The 19306-nt window shown below is 38.5% G+C and overlaps 1 protein-coding gene across 2 annotated transcripts in view; it reads right to left on the minus strand.

The window, feature by feature from the left end:
• Positions 1–476: 476 nt before the first annotated feature.
• TDP1 (tyrosyl-DNA phosphodiesterase 1) overlaps positions 477–19306 on the minus strand; it is a 47181-nt gene continuing 28351 nt past the window's right edge. For both annotated transcript variants that reach the window (XM_031049428.2, XM_005149499.3), the window contains exons 15-16: positions 14140–14254; positions 477–953 (exon numbers count right to left, since the gene is read on the minus strand). In XM_031049428.2, the coding sequence (XP_030905288.2) occupies positions 880–953; positions 14140–14254 (189 nt within the window). In that variant the 3' untranslated portion in view covers positions 477–879. The remainder of the gene's footprint in view (positions 954–14139; positions 14255–19306) is intronic.

Genomic DNA, 19306 nt, shown 5'->3' on the forward strand with positions numbered 1-19306 from the left:
GATGCCAGGACAATTTCCTAAACACACACCTTTTCTATGGTAACTTTTGAGTGAATCAGGATTAGACATTAGGAAATAGTGCCCTCCCAGTGTACTCCAAACCATCTTGGGGAATGACACTGCAAAATGAATGAGGTAGAGGAACAGCTACCCAGTATGGTTACCTGTGATGCAGAGGGAATTCTGAATGAAACACACTACAAGATTTCCAGGCTGCAGGACCACCTGTTCACACATCCCACAGCACTATTTAAGAGTACTCTTCAGCACCCAAGCCCATCCACTTCAATTTAGTATTTTGGACAGTACTTGTATCCCAGGGGGCAAAAACCCACAGAGGATTAGGAAATAACTGGCAAAAAGCCAAATACTGGAAAAAGCCAAACCACCAATTACAGCTTGCATTAGCAGTGATAATTTCAATGAGAAACTTCAATCCAATTTGAAATGTACACAGAAGAAGATGGAACGAACGATATATAAACAAGACTGACTTTATTTTATTTAAACTTCACATACAACAACTTCTATTCCAGCTCCTGGGGCCAACAGTCTCAAGAACAGTAAATTTTAAGTTCAGTACAGATAAAACTGCAGTCTCTGAGAACAGTCTAAACTTGTTTTAATCTTGAAAAGCATGTAAGAACCATAGTAAGGAAAAAAACATATAAAAAGTATTAAAAAATGCAGGTTCATTTCTAATAATATGGTTATTGAACCTCCACGAATCTCCCATTATCAACACTTTAATATTTCTTTCAACTACAAATTAGCCATTACAACAGACATCATAGCTTAAATCCCAGAAATAAGTAGTCTTGCAAGTAGCATGGCAGGCTCAGTGTCAGTAAGTGAAACATCACAGAATACTGGAAACAATCACGACGGAACCCACATATTTCCATGTGTATCGGGGGCATCAGTGTAAGGAATATTCCAAATCCATGGTTGATCTGTAAACCGAAACCAAAACCAGTTATTCAGTTATTAAATGCAAAATTTTGATCCTCTTCCTCCCCTTTGTTTGGAGAAAGATGAAAATTCACATTGATTTTCACATAACCCCATGTGCCATTTAAGTTTACTGGACATTTTGTATTCAGCTACTTTTTTAAATAAGATTTAGAATTTTAAAAATGCTTTGATTTCCACCCAAATATTATTTTGAATATGATTATTAAAACCCAACATACTCCATACCAGCTGTAAAAGAAATCTACATTTCAAAATACAAAAGAAATTGTATTTCAGAGAGCACACAAGAACAGTCACGCAGCCACATTTGCTTTGGGCCATAGGCACATCTTTTAACCCAATGGAATTATCAACCAGTGCAGTAGTGTAGCAGTATTTTTCACACAGACAGTAAGAATTCAGTATCCAAGAATGATTCTGCCTGACGTCTGAAATGTTCAAGTTCAGACCTCATTTCTTCAAATGTTTCATCTTTAGATGAGCAACAGGTTTGCAGCAGACCGTTCTTCCCCTGCACATCTTAGAATACAGAAGTCCTTCCTACTCTTGGGAAGGAGAAAAGACAACACAGCAGGAACCAACTGCTAGCTCCGTAACCTGCTTGAGACTTTTCCTCCAACCACAGACATGTTGCAGAAGCCCCCAGTGTATGAAGCCTAGCTATTACTCCATTTCTCTCAGGCTACTCTTACTGAAATACAGAGAAAAATCCTTCAGTCCTTTCAGTGACTTTTCTCAAACAGGAAGTTTATATAAATCCTGCCTGCTTATTTTTCCACCTACAAAATGAGCCTTTAAGGAAGACAGTGACATCAATCTGTATAATGCATACAATTAAACTGAATAGTACTGAGGATAACGGATGTAGTTTATTAAAACCAAGCTACTCATCTACATACACTCGCTAAAGAAGATTTGATACACTTGTCAGTTCAAATTTTGGATAAGCTATTTATCATGATTACTGCTGTCCAATTTTAAGTTTACAAGATCCAGTGCCAGGTCTTACAATATATTAAGTGAGAATTACTGTAGCAAGAAGAGAAGAACAAGAAAGTGACAGAAGCAGTAATGAAGGCACGTATAAACTGCAGAACAGCACACTGACAAGTACCGCACCAATTAAACATGGGGCAGGGAGAGCATTCCCAGCATGTACTTGCTATTTACCTGCCACTAGAGTGCATTTAATTCTAGCACGGTAGCTCCATATGCTGCAGTCAAACATATTCCAGCTATGCAAATGTTTTACAGAAGTGTCTGTTTAAAGTAGTAAGAAATTAATAGGAAAATACTTTAAATTATCAGAAAATTGAATGTATTTGACTTGAAAAAGTGGAGTTTAATAAGACAAGTGATGGGGATGTTACAAGTCACAGGTATGCAATCACCAAAGAACAGCCTGTGCAACAAATGCAATCTTTCACATTATGTTATTATAAGAGCACAATAAAAGCAACCATCCATGTCTTCCCCTAATTTAAAATCATTATATAGCTTCTGAGTGGAAGAAGTAGTTCGCTAGTTTTTAGTTACAGTGGATAGGTGATTTTCAAGCACAAAAAAATAAACTGTACTGGAAACCAGAAGAACCTACAGCACTTAAATCAATGCACTGCCAGAAAATGTCTGCAGGTTTCCAAATCAACTGCAGAACATCCAGACTTTGAGTCATACCTTAAAACCAAACCAAAAAGGTAACAATTATTTCCCTAAGCTGCTTCTATCAGTCTCGTGCTTGAGAGTTACATGTGCCTTTCATCTTTTCGGTGACTACCTTACCACTTAGCAAACATGAATAGTTATAAGAATGGGTACTGCAAAAAGCATTAAGGTTTCCAAGCATACATTCATTTTTTATCATTGACCTCTAAACTATGACATCAGAATAAATCCAGTCCCACTCAATCATTGGAATCTATCACTTGGAGCCCACTAAGCAGCTTAGACCTATTCATCTTCACTACCATCTGCAGTTACTCTGTTTCATTCAGCAAAACATAAAGGAAGAGAAAGACTTAGATGTACAGAAATTATTTTGGTTACCCCTTAAAGCACTCTGAGGCTTCAATACCTAATTTAGTTCTTTTTTTATTGTGTCTATCTTAATAAAATTTTCTTAAGATAGCTTAAGAACACCTGATACTATTTTAATAAGCCACATGCAAAACTATTACTGAAACAAGTAATTCACGAATTTTTAAAGTGTCAGATCAAATTTAAAATTATCACTTTTAACAGGAGCTGTATCAGCAAGAGAATGACAGTGCCTGTGTACAAATACTGTAAGATCATAGCAACTTACTGCTGCACACTAAAACGATTGCCAGGCTTCTGAAAGTTAAGCACTTATCTTCTGGGGGCGAGGGAAGAGGGGGGGAGTAGAGGTTAACTGTTCCCTATTTACAGCCCCATTACATACATTTTTTAAGTGTGCTCAATGTACCTAACTTCCACACAGTTCAAGTTCAGTTCTTAATTTCTGGTAACACTAATTCCAATAAGCTGCAGTTGATACAAAATTAGTGACATAGTACCACTGCTTCCTTCTTGCCTTGCTTAGAAGCAGCAAAACTTTAGCACTAGTCAAATGAACGGAGCCATTCCTACCCCACTGCCACTTTAAGATTATCTGAAATCTCAAAGTGCTATTTCAGTCAGGCAGACTTTTGAAGATTCTCTCACAACTGAGCAGACCATCACATTTCATTTAAAGATAGGCCCTGAAAAACAAGTTATTTCAAGTACACCTGCTCAATCACTCAGTCTCCCACGTTTTGAGATCAAGTTACAGAACAAGAAATCATGAACTGACAGTGGAACAAGGTTGTTCTGCAATTTTTAACAGTACTTTCCAAAAGCAGTATATTGTGTAGGTCAGGAACACACCAGAAAGCCATCTCAAAACTTCATGTTCTCATAAATATGACAGATGGCAGTACAGTGTGTACAGCCAAAACTAGAAAAGTCTGTGAATTACAGGAACATGCAACTGAACAATAAAGTATAAAATACAATTAAGGATCTTTGTGATTCTCTTCCTACAGTGAAAATACAAGTGTCTTCTGCACTTGAGATCTGGATGAGAGCTATTCCTGGTTGATTTCTAAATGCAGAAACTGGATTCTTACATTATCTTTCACGATACTTTAGGAGTCTTCCAATTGAAGAATTTAGCTTTGAAGTAGCAAATAACCAGAGCTCTTCAAGTCATTCCACATATACATTCTAACACTTACTCCCTGCTGTGTTAGGCTGGAAAGTTCGCCTTTTCAGCATTTGCAGGAGGTGCACACTACACTCCACTCTCTTTTCTCCCCTCCCTTTAGATGAGCACAGTATTTACAAAGCAACTCATCTTGTTGAAATGGAACACCTCTCAATGCAAAGATCGTACCTGAAAGATTTCAAGAACAGGGAGACAGGTGGGGTAGAGGTGTGGGATCTATAACAATATACACAGACAAGGTAATTATTCCTGAAGGTCAGGACAATGACCACTTGTTGGGGAAAATAAAGAAAAAGAAAAAAAAACCTGCTTAAAAGCAGGATTTGCTTTGTTTCTCAATGAGAAAAAGTCTTTCAACACTTTTCTGAGGCCTTTCCCAAGTTGTTCTAAAAAAAGCCCTTGATGTACTTATGTACTAAATTTTCAAGTTCCTCCCATACAGCAGATGATTTGCTTAGTCAGTGAACTGTGTAATAGCCAAATCACAAATTAAGTGATATTCCTCAACTACAGCAAGCAGCTTGTACTTTTTCCCACACAAAGGTACAAAACCACCCTGGGGTTGCATCTCTTTGTGCAATGTACATCTGTTGTAAGAAACTTCTCAACAGGGTTTAACAAAAGTGATAAGGCAATTAGTCCCTAAGCACTACAAATGAAATGCTGTAATTTCATGAGAGGACCATGTCAACTGGTATTGATAAGAGAGGTAATTGCAACTGAAATGTGACAATGGAGCTCAACAAGAAGATGATTTCACACAACAAAATAGTTGTACTCATCTGAAAGATTCAAGATGGAAATAAAAATGAGTATTATCAAAGGCACGAAGAAACATTGTTTATAAAGATATCTTGTAAAGGAAGGCTGGCTGTTGCGTGCATGTTTCCCAAATACCAGACTGGATAATTATCTGATTTTCCTCAAAAGAACTCTGATAATTTTACTGGTCTATTTCTTTTTTCTTAGTATCATCAATACATTCATCTTTCTTATAGTTTGATTTTTTTTTTTTGCTATGATAGCCTGAATCTGTTGGTTAGCAACAGAGGATTCCAGAAGATTGTTGTATCTCCATAGTTTATCTGTCAAGATAGTAAAAGTAGTACTATTAGCTACCAGACAGTTTATTTTTTTTTTTAATTCTTCAAATGTTTTGCCCTGAAGATACATCTTTTGCTCACAAATGAGCTTTTGCAATTCAACTGGAATTGCTCAAATTTGCAAGGAGTTAATAACATACATGTTGCACACAACAATTGTTACCTGCTAAAAATTAACAAGGTCCTTTGTCACTTCAGAGTAGGAATGATCTGAATATTTTAAAACTGCCAGATGTAAAATGTGTATGTTATTCCCTGCAACAAGAGAAAGGTGCAAACTAGAACTCTACAGGCAAATAGGAAAAGCCTCACACTCACAGGCCCTTGTTCTCATGGGGGACTTCAACCACCCTGACATCTGCTGGGGCATTGGTACGGCCCGGCACAAGCAATCCAGGAGGTTTCTCGATTGTGTGGAAGACAACTTCCTTCTGCAAGCAGTAGAGGATCCAACAAGGAGAGGTGCCCTGCTTGACCTCGTGCTCACCAACAGGGAAGGGCTCATTGGAAATGTGACTCTCCAGGGAAGTCTTGGATGCAGTGATCATGAGATGGTCGAATTCGAGGTCCTCAAGACAGTGAGAAGAGCATGCAGCAAGCTCACTGCCCTGGACTTCAAGAGAGCAGACTTTGGCCTCTTCAGGAACCTGCTTAGCAAGGTTCCATGGGATATAGCCCTAGAGGGTAAGGGGGCCCAAGACTGTTGGTTGATATTTAAGGATCACCTGCTACAAGCTCAGGAGTGTTGCATCCCGACCAGAAGGAAGTGCAGCAGGAGGGGAACGAGACCTCCTTGGATGGATAAGGAGCTGCTGAGAAAAATTCACAAGAAAAAAGAGGCTTATAAAAGGTGGAAGCAAGGACAGGTGGCCTGGGATGAATACAGGGATGTTGTCAGGGTAGTTAGGGACCAAGTTAGGAAAGCTAAGGCCCAATTGGAGTTAAACTTGGCAAGGGATGTTAAATATAACAGGAAGGGATTTTATAGGTATGTAGCAGCTAAAAAAACAGACTAAGGACAATGTAGGCCCCCTCCGGAAGCTTTCGGGAGAACTGGCTACACAGGACTTGGAGAAGGCTGAGGTTCTGAATGGCTTCTTTGCCTCGGTCTTCACTGGCAAAGGCTCTGACTGCAGCACCCAAGTCTTGGAGGGCGGATGCAGGCACTGTGAAAACTTAGACCTTGGGCCCACTGTAGGAAAGGATCTGGTTCGAGACCATCTTAAGAACCTGAATGTACACAAGTCCATGGGACCTGATGAAATCCATCCGTGGGTCCTGAAGGAGCTGGCAAATGAAGTTGCAAAGCCACTGGCCATCATATTTGAAAACTCATGGCAGTCAGGTGAAGTTCCCAATGACTGGAAAAAAGGAGATATAACCCCCATTTTCAAGAAGGGGAAAATGGATGACCTGGGGAATTACAGACCAGTCAGTCTCACCTCTGTGCCTGGCAAAATCTTGGAGCAGATTCTCCTGGAAGGCATGCTAGAGCACATGAAAAACAACAAGGTGCTTGGTGACAGCCTTTGGTGGCCTCCTATGACGGGGCTACAAAAGTGATGGACAGGGGTGGAGCAGTTGGTGTCATCTCTCTGGACTTGTGCAAAGCATTTGACACTGTCCCACATGACATCCTTGTCTCTAAATTGGAGTGTCATCAATTTGATAGGTGGACCACTCGGTGGATAAAGAACTGGCTGGATGGCCGCACGCAAAGAGTTGTGGTCAACGGTTCAATGTCCGGCTGGAGATCAGTAACGTGTGGTGTCCCTCAGGGATCGGTGTTGGGACTGGTCTTAATATCTTTGTCGCTGACATGGACAATGAAATTGAGTGTGCCCTCAGCAAGTTTGCCAATGACACCAAGCTGTGTGGTACTGTTGATACGCTAGAGGGAAGGAATGCCATCCAGAGGGACCTTGACACACTTGTGAGGTGGGATGATGCCAAACTCATGAAGTTTAACCATGACAAGTGCAAGGTCCTACACCTGGGTTGGAGCAATCCCAGGCACAGCTACAGGTTGGGCAAAAAGGAAATTCAGTGCAGTCCTGTGGAGAAGGATTTGGGGGTGTTAGTCAATGAGAAAATGAACATGAGTCAGCTTCAGTGTGCACTCACAGCCCAGAAAGCCAACTGTATCCTGGGCTGCATCAAGAGGAGCGTGACCAGCAGGTCAAAGGAGGTGATCCTGCCCCTCTACTCTGCTCTTGTGAGACCTCACTTGGAGCACTGTGTGCAGTTCTGGGGTCCTCAACATAGAAAGGACATGGTACTGTTAGAACAAGTCCAGAGGAGGGCCACGAGGATGATCAGGGGACTGGAGCACCTCCTGTATGAAGACAGGCTGAGAAAGTTGGGGCTGTTCAGCCTGGAGAAGAGAAGGCTGCATGGAGACATCTTAGCAGCCTTCCAGTATCTGAAGGGGGCCTACAGGGATGCTGGGGAGGGACTATTCATTAGGGACTGTAGTGATAGGACAAGGGGTAACGGGTTCAAACTTAAACAGGGGAGGTTTAGACTTGATATAAAGAAGAAATTCTTTACTGTTAGGGTGGTGAGGTACTGGAATGGGTTGCCCAGGGAGGTTGTGAATGCTCCATCCCTGGCGGTGTTCAAGACAAGGTTTAATGAAGCCTTGGATTATATGGTTTAGTGTGAGGTGTCCGTGCCCACGGCAGGGGGGTTGGAACTAGATGATCTTGAGGTCCTTTCCAATCCTAACTATTCTATGATTCTATGTATATCATGAATAATAAAACTGTTTTGCACTGGTTATTTAAAGTAGCTGGGAAGAAAGAGTCTAAAGGAAAAATGACCAGGTAGAATTGGGCAACCTTAACTCTGATCTGCTAGGATGACATACTGTTGCATTTCCTCAGACTTCTGCTGTGAATCTTGCGCTCTGCACAAGACAGAGCAAATCACATGGAAGTTCAATGACTAGACTAAGGCATCATACATCTACCCTGAAAAAGAATAACTTAAATAAAGCACTTTTTAAAATGCCAGTCTGTAACGCTATCAAAACAATACTTAGAAGTGGTCAAACTGAATGGTGAGACTAACATTTTCTTTTATTCTTTTCCTCTCATATGTGTTAATTTCTTTATAGTCATTATAAAAACCCTTAAGAAAACCAGGTTTTGCCAAGTACTCAAATGTTACACTTGGACTCTGGGAGGCAACTTGAGGAAGCATGTGATGTCAAGCGGTCTTAAGAGAGCTTCAATGTCAAACTGCAGGTTTACATGGCAGTAATACCATTTTGGTTCCACCTAAGAAGGAAATGTATGCCAATACAGACTGAGATCAGTTCCAACCCCTGCTCCTGACCTGCCTCACTATATGAACTACAATGACAATGTATACTTGCTGCTTGAAACTTCTAAATGTACTCAGATTTATATTTACCATTACTTTGAGTGTTAAATAAATGAAATATTTTCTATTCAATGTATTAGTATCACTTGTGCTAGAAACAGGACTAGCTTCCAGTTGTCATCTTAAAAGAAAGGACATTACCTTAGAGTCTCTACCATATTAAGCATACTGAAAGGACTTGAAGTTCTCTATAAATTCATATAGGATGCTGTCAGTCAAGTTCTTTCAAACTCTGGAGTATACAGGTCTCATGTAGCTATGCAATACTAATTGAAAAAAAGGAGGTTATTGAAAAATGTAAATGACTTCCCCGGAAGTCATCCTTCTTAATTTCTTAAGAAAATATTTTATTTACTTGGTGAAGTAAATAAATGACAATTTACTTGAAGTAAATAAAATTCTAGAACTTTGGACAAAAGAAGAAAATAAAGGTAGAAGAAAGGTAGAGAACATGTACAGTGACATTTTCCCAGAGCTTATATGACCATCACCAGCTCTTGTGAGGGAGCTCGGAGTAAGAAAGGATTCCTCTAGCTTAGCCAGACAAAACGCCCATCTCTTTCCTTTAGGAAATCTGTCACTAGTACAAGGCAAGATAGATGAAAATTGTCCCCATTGTTTAAATAACAAGATACACACAAATATCTAAGCCTGCCAGAGCTGGAGGCAAATACACCATGAAGTATTTCTTGTTTCTATTCAACACAACAGCAGTTTGTGTAATAAACTAGATGGAGTGCTACTTGTTTCCTGAAATCACTACACATTTGCCACATGTAATTTTGCCACACTCCCAATTCCCACTGATTGAAAACTATATAAAATATCAAGCACTGAATAGCTCAAGACACAAAGAAAAGGTCAATTAACTCTTTCATGTAAGTGTGGCAATGGAATATTGAATAATGAGCATGGCCTCTCACAAGGGAGTGAGCTGCTCCTGTGAGACATGTTACAGATCCTTTTGTGCATTCTTAATATGAAATCACAGCTGTCAGAGGTTGAAAACTTCAGCCAGAGAACTAATGTATTGCTAAGTGGACTGTTCATTTCTCCACAATGCTTCAACGTGCATTAAAGCAAGTTTCCATCTCATCAGCCCACCACCATCCAACCCTCTCATAGCATGAGATTTGACAGCTTTAGTCCCCAGTTACCAAGGGTGAAATACATTTTGCACTGGAAGATAATGCAATACATTTTTAATACATTCTTACAAATTGTGAGAATGGCTCAGGAAAGAAATCTTTAACAAAGAGCAAAATAACCAAAAACTAATGTAATTCATATAATTGGCATTTATAGAGGATAATATGTAGTTTCACTCTAACTTTAGATTAAGCTGAACTGAGCTGGAACCTGTCTTATTTTCTTGTATATACATGTTTTCTGTATAGTATTAGTCAAATGAACACAGCCAGTTTCCTTCCTTGATATAAATACATACACTGAAGAGGAAACTGAATGAGAAATAACTTTTTTAACAGAGATTACTTACCCTCCTACTTTATGGGGTTTTCTTCCAGAAGGTTTAAGCAGTTCTACAGCATTTTGAACTGAAAGCTCAGAAAAAGCTTATATAAATTCCTGTCTTATAACCCAGTCACAACCCAAAGAATTGATGAGAAATATATTTTTAGCTCATCCCTTTTCAGTAGCGCTGTAGGAGAGTTCTGCAATAACTGCATGAGATTAAAACATCCGAAAACTCACAGAAAAACAATGCAGACAAAAGTTACAGAAATGTTTCACATGCTGAGATCTCCCTAAATAAGCACAAAACAGATGAAGTAGCCCAAAATCCCGACGCTTACTATAATACAACAGTATGGTTTACAATACATGTAAAACCATAGATTCACTGATTCATTGAGCTAATTAATCACTTTATCATTATTTTCTGACAATTTTTAGGTACAAAAGTATTTTTTCAAGCATTATAGTGTGGTTTGTTGGTGGCTTTTTTCTCATCCTTTGTAGTTAAAATTATCTAGTCAGCGTGAAAATATTTCTCTTAAAGGAGAAATACTACAAACTTATCTCGATGTGGCCATGCTGTTACCAGCTCTGATTTGAGACCTGGTTGAATTTTACTCTCTGTTCCCTTCACAAAGCTCAAAGAACTCTGGTGCAACTAGATGGAATTTGCCTGCCCATGTATTGTAAAATGTGATTTTGTGCAAGTCTGAAATACAGCTGCAAGCTAAATGAAAACAACAGGAAAACTCCAAATATGTGTCAAAGACATGATATATCATAATTGCCTACCAGTGACATCTGATAGGGATCAAATTACTTTATTATTATTGAACTTAATGGACTTTAAAAGACTGTGGATCAACCTCACAAACTATGATGGCTGAAACCAGATTGTTTACATCACTACTGATGAGTTCATCATTGTATGTCCTGACATGCATTTTATTGCTTTTCAAGATGCACTTGCTTCACTGTAACAGTTTTCACACTGGAAATCTAGTCCCAGCTAATAAACACCAATTACTATGACAGAAAGCCATTGTGACAGAATGACAAAGAATTTTTACAATTAAATTATTTCCACAAACTAAGGAACTGTTTTTCTTTCACTTTGTTACATTGGATAAAAACATAATTCTGTAACATTGAGTATCTCTGATCCAAGATAAGAATTTGCACAAGTACAAGAAAAATCCAATGTATTTCAGTATACTTATCCTCTACTTAGAACTTTACATGGCAAACATATGGCCCTGCTCCTATCTGTTCACTATTCCACCCACTTATTCTCCCTCCTGCTCATAATAGATTTTTTCTGATTATATGAAAGGCATACGTACTTTGCTTTCCCACAGTTAGAGAATCCGAGTTCATGGTAAAACCCCCAGAGCCTTTTCTCCTTCAGTTATAAGGATCAGGCAATATGGTTTCTTTAGGGAAAAAAATAATTAGTTGCATTTTTGCTTCCATTAAAACAAATCTATTTATACCAGTCTCCAGGGACTTTGAGAGTTGATAAGTGTATTGTTAGAGACAAATTATTTTACGAGTCCATCCCATAACATGGGAATTCTTTAAACATCTTTTCCACCAGGATGCTGAGCAACTGAAACAGAATATTCAGGAAAGAGATGTGAAAAGGCACAGATAGTTGACTTTGCTTCCATTGCCAAAGCCTAGACAACTTGAATCCTGTCACCTGTTCATATGATGGGAGAAATATGAGACCCAAAAGCTGAACTACAGACAAGTAAGTTCTCTACAACAATAAGCTTTCCATGCAAAAAGACAGAAAAAAAGGATTTGGAAAAAAATCTTTACCTTTTGTTGAAACATGCATAAAAGTCACTGACTCATTAGGATAAATGCAGGAATTAAACAAGAACAATGCTAATTATACAACTACATTCTTGCATGGGGATGACAGTATATAACACATGGATTCTGATTTTGAATCTTTTGTTTCAAAATTTGCAAAAACTTAAGTATGGCTTTTTAGAAAAAAACTTTCAAAACCCATCAGTTTGAGCATCAGTTAACCATTAGCTAGCATGCATGTCTCAGAGCACAACAGGCAGCTGTAGTGTATTTATCCCTTTAGTTAGCTAGTAACCCAGCACAACTCCTGCCACCACTCCCCAAACAACATTCACAGTACTTAAATGCACAGCATGGTTTACACTAAACCAGTATAATATATTGCACTAGCACTTCTACATTAGGCTTTTTTCTTCAGAAAATCAAAATGCAATTTAAGAATTCTTTTAAGTAGTAAGATCTTAAAGCAGAAAAATTATCTTTGCAAGTTACAAAAGTAGCATGCCTTGTACTGAACAAGTGAACATTTGGCTGTGTAGCTGGTGCCATACTCAAGGCTTTGGCTTCTATAATCATGGATCCATCTGTGAGAAACCAGGTTTGCTGGGAGCTGATAGGATTCACCTGATCAAGTGAGGCAAGGGCCTTTTTGCTGATGAATTAGGAACCAACAGGGAAACACTTGTGAAATGCTGCAGAAGAATTAGGGCTTGTCCCTCTTAAAAAGTGACAGTCCAGCTACATGCTTCTACACCAACACACACAGCTTGGATAACAAACAGGAGCTGTAAGCCACTGTGCAGCTGAAAAGCTGTGATCTAATCAATACCGCAATCAGATCACTGAAGCACTACAATCACTGGTTATAAACTGTTCAGAAGTTACAGGCAAGGAAGAAGAAGGGGGGAGGTTTCCCTCAATGCAAGAAAGAAAAAGAGTGCATTGACTGTGCAGAGCTGTGTTTGAAAAACAGCACCAAGCAGGTTGGGAGATCACTGGTGAAAAAAAAAAATCAGAGATCAAACCAACAAAGAAAACCTCATGGCTGCTGTTTACTACAGGCTACCCCATGAAAATGATGCTGCCGAAAAATTATTACTTCAACTATGAGAAGCATCATGCTTGCAGGCTCTCATCCTGCTGGAAGACTTCAGTCACTCTGACATGATAGAGTTTTACATAGTAAATAAAAATACAAGTCTATTTACTTCTTAGCTTTTAAATATTTTTTCACCCTGCATCCTGTGTTAGTTCAAAGATCTGAGTTGCTATAAATACTGTCTTTCCTGAGCTCTTTATTACTACCCATTATTTCAGGGTCTACTGTAGATGACACCTTTTTTAGATTATGGCTTCTCAGAAAAAGTTTTTCATAATCTTTTTTCATTAGTTTAAAGAACAAAACTATAAACCCCAAAATAATGCAGGTTGTGCATCAACAACATTATCCTCAATGTATTTTTAGGCTTTGGGGTCATCATCATCTCATAGCAGCACATACTTAGCACTTTCCTGATTTGCATGCTCTAGAGAGTCTCAGGAGCTAAGGAGGTTGAGATCGTGAAAGCCTTTTCAAGTGTTATGAAATATAACCATTTGCTCCTCCAGGAGGATTTCAACATAGATCTTTAAGATAACAAAGTCTTAAACTATGCAATACAGAATGGAGCAAAAGCAACTTTTCCACCTTCTAATTTACAGCGTTTCTTTCACATTTGCTCTATGGTATTTCTTTTTCACCCCACTTCCAAAGGACTAGCTTTTTCCCCTAACACCTGCTCTCTTCCAAACAGTCCTCTTTTAACACTCCTTCTCCCATCAGTTCTGCAGAAAAGCATTTAAATTCCATAAAAATATTTATTTTCCTAATGTATGCAAGAATTTCAGAAAAAGAATGAAAAGGTAGTATCCAGTTTGTTGATCCAAAACTTAAATGATAATGAAAAAAACAGCACAAAAAGACTGTATAGTTTCTTTCTTTGAAATCACAAACTGAATGTGGGACTGATATAACCTGAAATGCAGTCATGCCACAAAAATGTTAAAATAAAGCTTTAGAACATAGCAGTATTCCAATGACTCAGAGTTATTCAAATTAGTTTGCTTCATATCTAATACACCAACTTTTTTTCTGAAGTCAGACCTTACCTTTGCTTCCATACTGTTCTGGTGGGAGGTCAAAAGGTACAGGAAAGTATGTTGCTGGATTATCACTTTCTGAACGCATTTTTCCTTTCACATGAAAGTAACCTTTGTCCAATCCCTATGAAGGAAGGGAAACATTCAGAAGAAAGATTTAGTAGCTCTAGGGAGAAAAGACAAACATAATCCACAATAGATTCTTTCTCAATAAACTTTAATAAACCAATTATTTTCCCTCCATTATTGAGATTAGATGCTTCCTAAACAACTCAGCTTGCTTCTCTTATTACTACTATTTCAGGCTCTCCTCTTTAACATTCACTGGCTTGGGTCCACAATGGATACGCTCTACCTTCTCAGTCCCTTACACATATACCAATCTTTTTCCACATTCACTAGGTAAACACACTTGTGGCCTTGCTTGTGTAAACAATTCTACCTAATTTGAGTAAGGTCTTTGTGATAGGCTTCCATATGGGCAGCATATGTCAATACAAGATGTTGCTGCTTTTGCATAAATGCTTACAGACATTGGAATAAAATTAATTATTAAACAAAACACCTCTGGCATTTAAATATTTAACTAAAGGGAAAAGCTTTTAAAGTTTTCTCTTTGCTGTTCAGCTTCATCCAGACCGTACTAGAAGTTCAGTGTGCTTCATGAACTAAAATTCAACTTCTGATACAGAAACAAGTCTTGCAACCGGTGCTTTTCAGATGTCTTCGATAACACTAGCCATATATGCTAAAAGACTTAAATGAAGATTTGTACCTGCTTGCATAAAAATTTCAAAGACTACACTCACATTAGAACAACAGTGGATTTCAAATGACTACAAAAAAAAAAACCTGTAACACAATACAAGAGCAGACAGATTTCAAGCAATTCAAGTAACTTCAGTAGATGATACTGCTTTGTCATTTCTCCAGACAAACTGGATCCCATTTATAAATTATGAGTTACACAAAAGCAAATCTGTAATGCTGAGATTTCCAATAGCCTATTGTCAATGAAGTATAATTTTATTAGAACAGATTATGAGTTTAAAGGCTATCAATCTTTTATTAATTATTTCTAAGACATTAGAAATAATTAGAAATTCAAAGAACTGTATTTTTCTTCCTAAAAAAATCTTGGAATAGTTTAGGTAGGAAGAGACCTTTAAGGGTCATCTCTAGTCCAACCCTCCGCAATGAGCGGGGACATCTTCAACTAGATCAGGTTGCTCAGAGCTCTCACCAACCTGGCCATGAATGTTTCAAGCATACTCAATGGGTAACATGCTCCAGTATTTCACCACCCTCATAGTAGATAATTTCTTCCTTAATCTAGTCTGAATCTACCCTCTTTCAGTTTAAAACAATTCCTCCATGTCCTCTGATTACATGCCCTTGTAAAGGTTCCTCTCCAGCATTCTTGGAGGCCCTCTTTTAGGTACTAAAAGATTGCTACAAGTCTTCTCTTCTCCAGGCTGACACTCTCAGCCTCTCAAAGGAGAGGTGCTCTTTGCACAGACTTCTGAAGCTGCTCCAACATGTCCATGTTGTTCTTACGTTGGGGGCCCCAGAGCTGTATGCAGTACTCCAAGTGCGGTCTCACAAGAGCAGGGTACAGGGGCAGAATCACATCCCTTGACCTGCTGGTCACACTCCTTTTACAGCTGGTGTTCTAGGCTGTGAGCTCACACTGCTGGCTCATGTCCAAACATTAACATATGCATCATCCAAGCTGTAGTAGCCACGAGTCCAAGTTTTACTGGATTACCGTTTTGTGATAGTACAAGCACATTTTTTAATTACCACTAAAAAAATCCCATATTATTCAAACATACATGCTGTCTGAATTGATAGTCCCATCTATATACAATACTTTCACAATACTATTAGTTCTTCTTGGCTGAAGTTTTACTTCATCAAATGTTAGCATTTTAAGTTAGAGGAAGCAGGCATTCATATGAACACACAAAGCACTGGATGGAAAGCAGCCTTATGCCTTTTTCTTTGATATTCAGGAATCATAGTAACAGAGAAAAGGGAGAGGAAAAAAAAACAGAGAGGGAATACAACAAGCTCCTCTAGAATATAGAAGCTTTTTTTGTCCCTCAACCTGAAGTAACAATTTGCTAGCTGTGAAGTAAGAAACAACATGTATTATTTCAGGGATTACATAAAAGCCACTGCCTTTTCAAATAAAAGAACAGGGAAAACAAGCAAACAAGGTTATGCTGAAGGTCTTCTGTGAATGAAAAGCCATTTTAAATTTCTCTTCCTTACACCATTAAGGTCAGTGGATTTTTCATATAACCTCATTAAAACCAGGGTACAGCCTTTTGTAGAGCTTAGCCTTTAAGTGCCAAGCAGTATGTTTAAAACAAATGCAAACAACTCACAGTAGGCAGGTTTCAGTCCAGGTGGTGTGCAGCCCTACATATTACTCTTAAGATGACATGTAAATTGCAAACTAAAATGGCTTGTATGAGGCTTGATTGCCTCAAGCACCTGTAAGCTTCTCTTGTCTTCTACACACAGCTATGGCAGAAATGTGGAATGCCACAGAAAGTTTTTCTGCTGTACTGAGTTGGTTCCTATTTTACAATTAATTTCATACGCATGCCTGATCAAGAGCAGACAAGTTACACACATGTCCCTCAGCATCATCCGAGTTTAAAATCTGTGTAACCATAGTTATCAAATCAGTGTAGAACACCTTTCACATAGGCCTCTAGGTACATAAATAGAAATCTCAGTTTAAATCCAGTATCAAGAACTATGCCACATGTATTCCATTCCAATTCATAGCTCGGGGTGCTCTTCACACATGAAAGAAAACAGCACCACTTATAGGACATTTTTAATCTCATTTCTTTTTCTGTTACCTATCTTCTTTTCAACCCAGTAATATTTTTGTTTCTGCTGCATTTTTTTTACCCTCTGTGCCCTCTTACTACTTCAGTGTTTCTGCTCAGGTACTTCACTTCTTTTTCTTGTTCTACACCTTTGCCTTCCTCTTCCTTGCTCTTCGTCAGTAGTCACCCATTATATTTTCCTCTCTTCTAAGAGTCTTCTTTCTTCTCTGATGCCGTCTTTCAATCCCACTAGACTCCAACAATTGATCCTAAAGTTGTTTTATTTGTCTGTCAAGCTCTAACCTGTAGAGATCTTCTATTCAGGAAATGCTTCTATTCGGGAAATGTTTTCCTCAAAGCACTGTGGAGTAAGAATCTAGGTTATGGAACACATTTTTTAACAAGGCTCTCTGAGGAGATTCACATGCTTTTAAAAATAACTCTCACGTGTCTGTCTTCACACAGAAATTGTAATAAGTCACACATTTTGTCTGTTTTAAGCGTTTCCTGAATGTTGGCAACTCTCATTGCTGTTTCCAAAAAAGAAATCAGTAGGATCTTGCCTGAAAAATATCTGCCTGCCTTGTAAATTTTCCTCAGCCAAATTATATTCTTTTTTCCCCTCTGTACCCATATTTTGTTCTTTGACTGAAACTTACAGCAATGTATTTTGAAGGGTTGAAATACATTTCTCAGTTGGGAAAGCATTTTTTTCTTTTGGACTTATGCAACTTTATAGCACATTAGCATCGTGCAGGCATTGGGAGGATGAATGGAAAAGTAGAACAGCTTTTAAAATCCTACTTCCCAGCCTTTTTTTTTTTCCCTAAATCCAAGGCAGACTGCAGACTATTTAAAAAAAATACTGTTTCAGGAAGTCAATTTGATATCACTACAGTATTTTGAAGCAGGACACAGCTGATTATTCCACTGGATGATTATGAGACTATCCTTTCCCGTGCCAGTAAACAGAAAAAAAACAAATTATTTTTAGGACTATTTTCTAGCCCAAAACTATTTTTAGCCCAGCAAAACTATTTAAAAACTCACTAGCTTTGGCAGGAAGGAATTAAGGATGCACACAAACTTTACAGTAACCATGTTCCTCTGGCCAGGAAAATATACAATTAAAATCCATCCTCAAAATTGAGGTGATTTATTTAAAACAAAGCTTTACTCAAGTGTATCAAAACATTTCTTTGTAAGTAGCCAAAAGAAGAGACAAATTCGGATTCCTAAGCTTGTCAACCCACAACCAAGTACCACACAGCCACTCACTCATTCTTCCCTCTCTCTGTCCATTGGTGTGATGAACAGAATTGCAGAGAGGTAAAACCTGTGGGTTGAGATAAGAACAGTTTAATAATTAAAGTAAAATATAGCAATAATAAAAAGTAGGAATAAACCCCAATGATAAAAAAAAGGAGCACACAATACATTTGCTCACCACCTACTGATCAATGGTGAGCCAGGCCCGTGCAACAATCTGGGCCTTCAGGGTAACTTCCCCCAAGTTTATATACTGGGCATGACATGCTGTGCTGTAAATACCCCTTTGGTTAGTTTGGGTCAGGTGTCCTGCCCCTGCTTCCTCCTGGCTTCTTGTGCCCATCCTCCCTAGCAGAGCATGAGAGACTGAAAAGTCCTTGATCAGGGTAAGCGCTTCTGAGCAACAGCTACAACATTGGTGTGTTATCAGCATTGTTCTCAGACTAAAGCCAGAACACAGCACTGCACCAGCTACTAGGAAGAAAATTACATCTATCCCAGCTGAAACCAGGACAAAATCCAAAGTTCCTCAGCTTGGAAAAATGTGCCTCTGGGAGTCTTTACTGCTGGACTTAGAAAATCCTGCAGCAGTCCAGTGAACACTAAAAGCAAGGCTTAACATCCTAAAGTTCACATATAAAATCTTGGTTTACCTATGTTGTATTTATTTCCCCACACCCACTCCATTTCATACAGAACAGACGACTTCATATGAAACTATATAAACCAAACAAGAAAGTGGTACGACATTACTTTGGAAGTTAATGTTACAGTCAGACAGCTTAACCTACTTGATTTTGGTTCTGGTCTAAGTTGAGCTATGACCAAAGGTGCTTGTTTCAGTTGTTTGAACTCAGCAAAAATATAAGAAGTTCAGTTCTGATGACCAGACATGCACATAATGGCTGGCTGCTCTCTAACACAGATGCAGCTTACTCATCCCCACAAGAACTATAAAAGAATGTATTACTCATTACTACTGAGTATTCACCTTATAGTATTTCAGACTCTGCAACACTGTGTTAATTGTTTGTGACCGATTATCTAGATATAATTGT

The sequence above is a fragment of the Melopsittacus undulatus genome, chromosome 4 (assembly GCF_012275295.1).
Source record: "Melopsittacus undulatus isolate bMelUnd1 chromosome 4, bMelUnd1.mat.Z, whole genome shotgun sequence".
Lineage (NCBI taxonomy): Eukaryota > Metazoa > Chordata > Aves > Psittaciformes > Psittaculidae > Melopsittacus > Melopsittacus undulatus.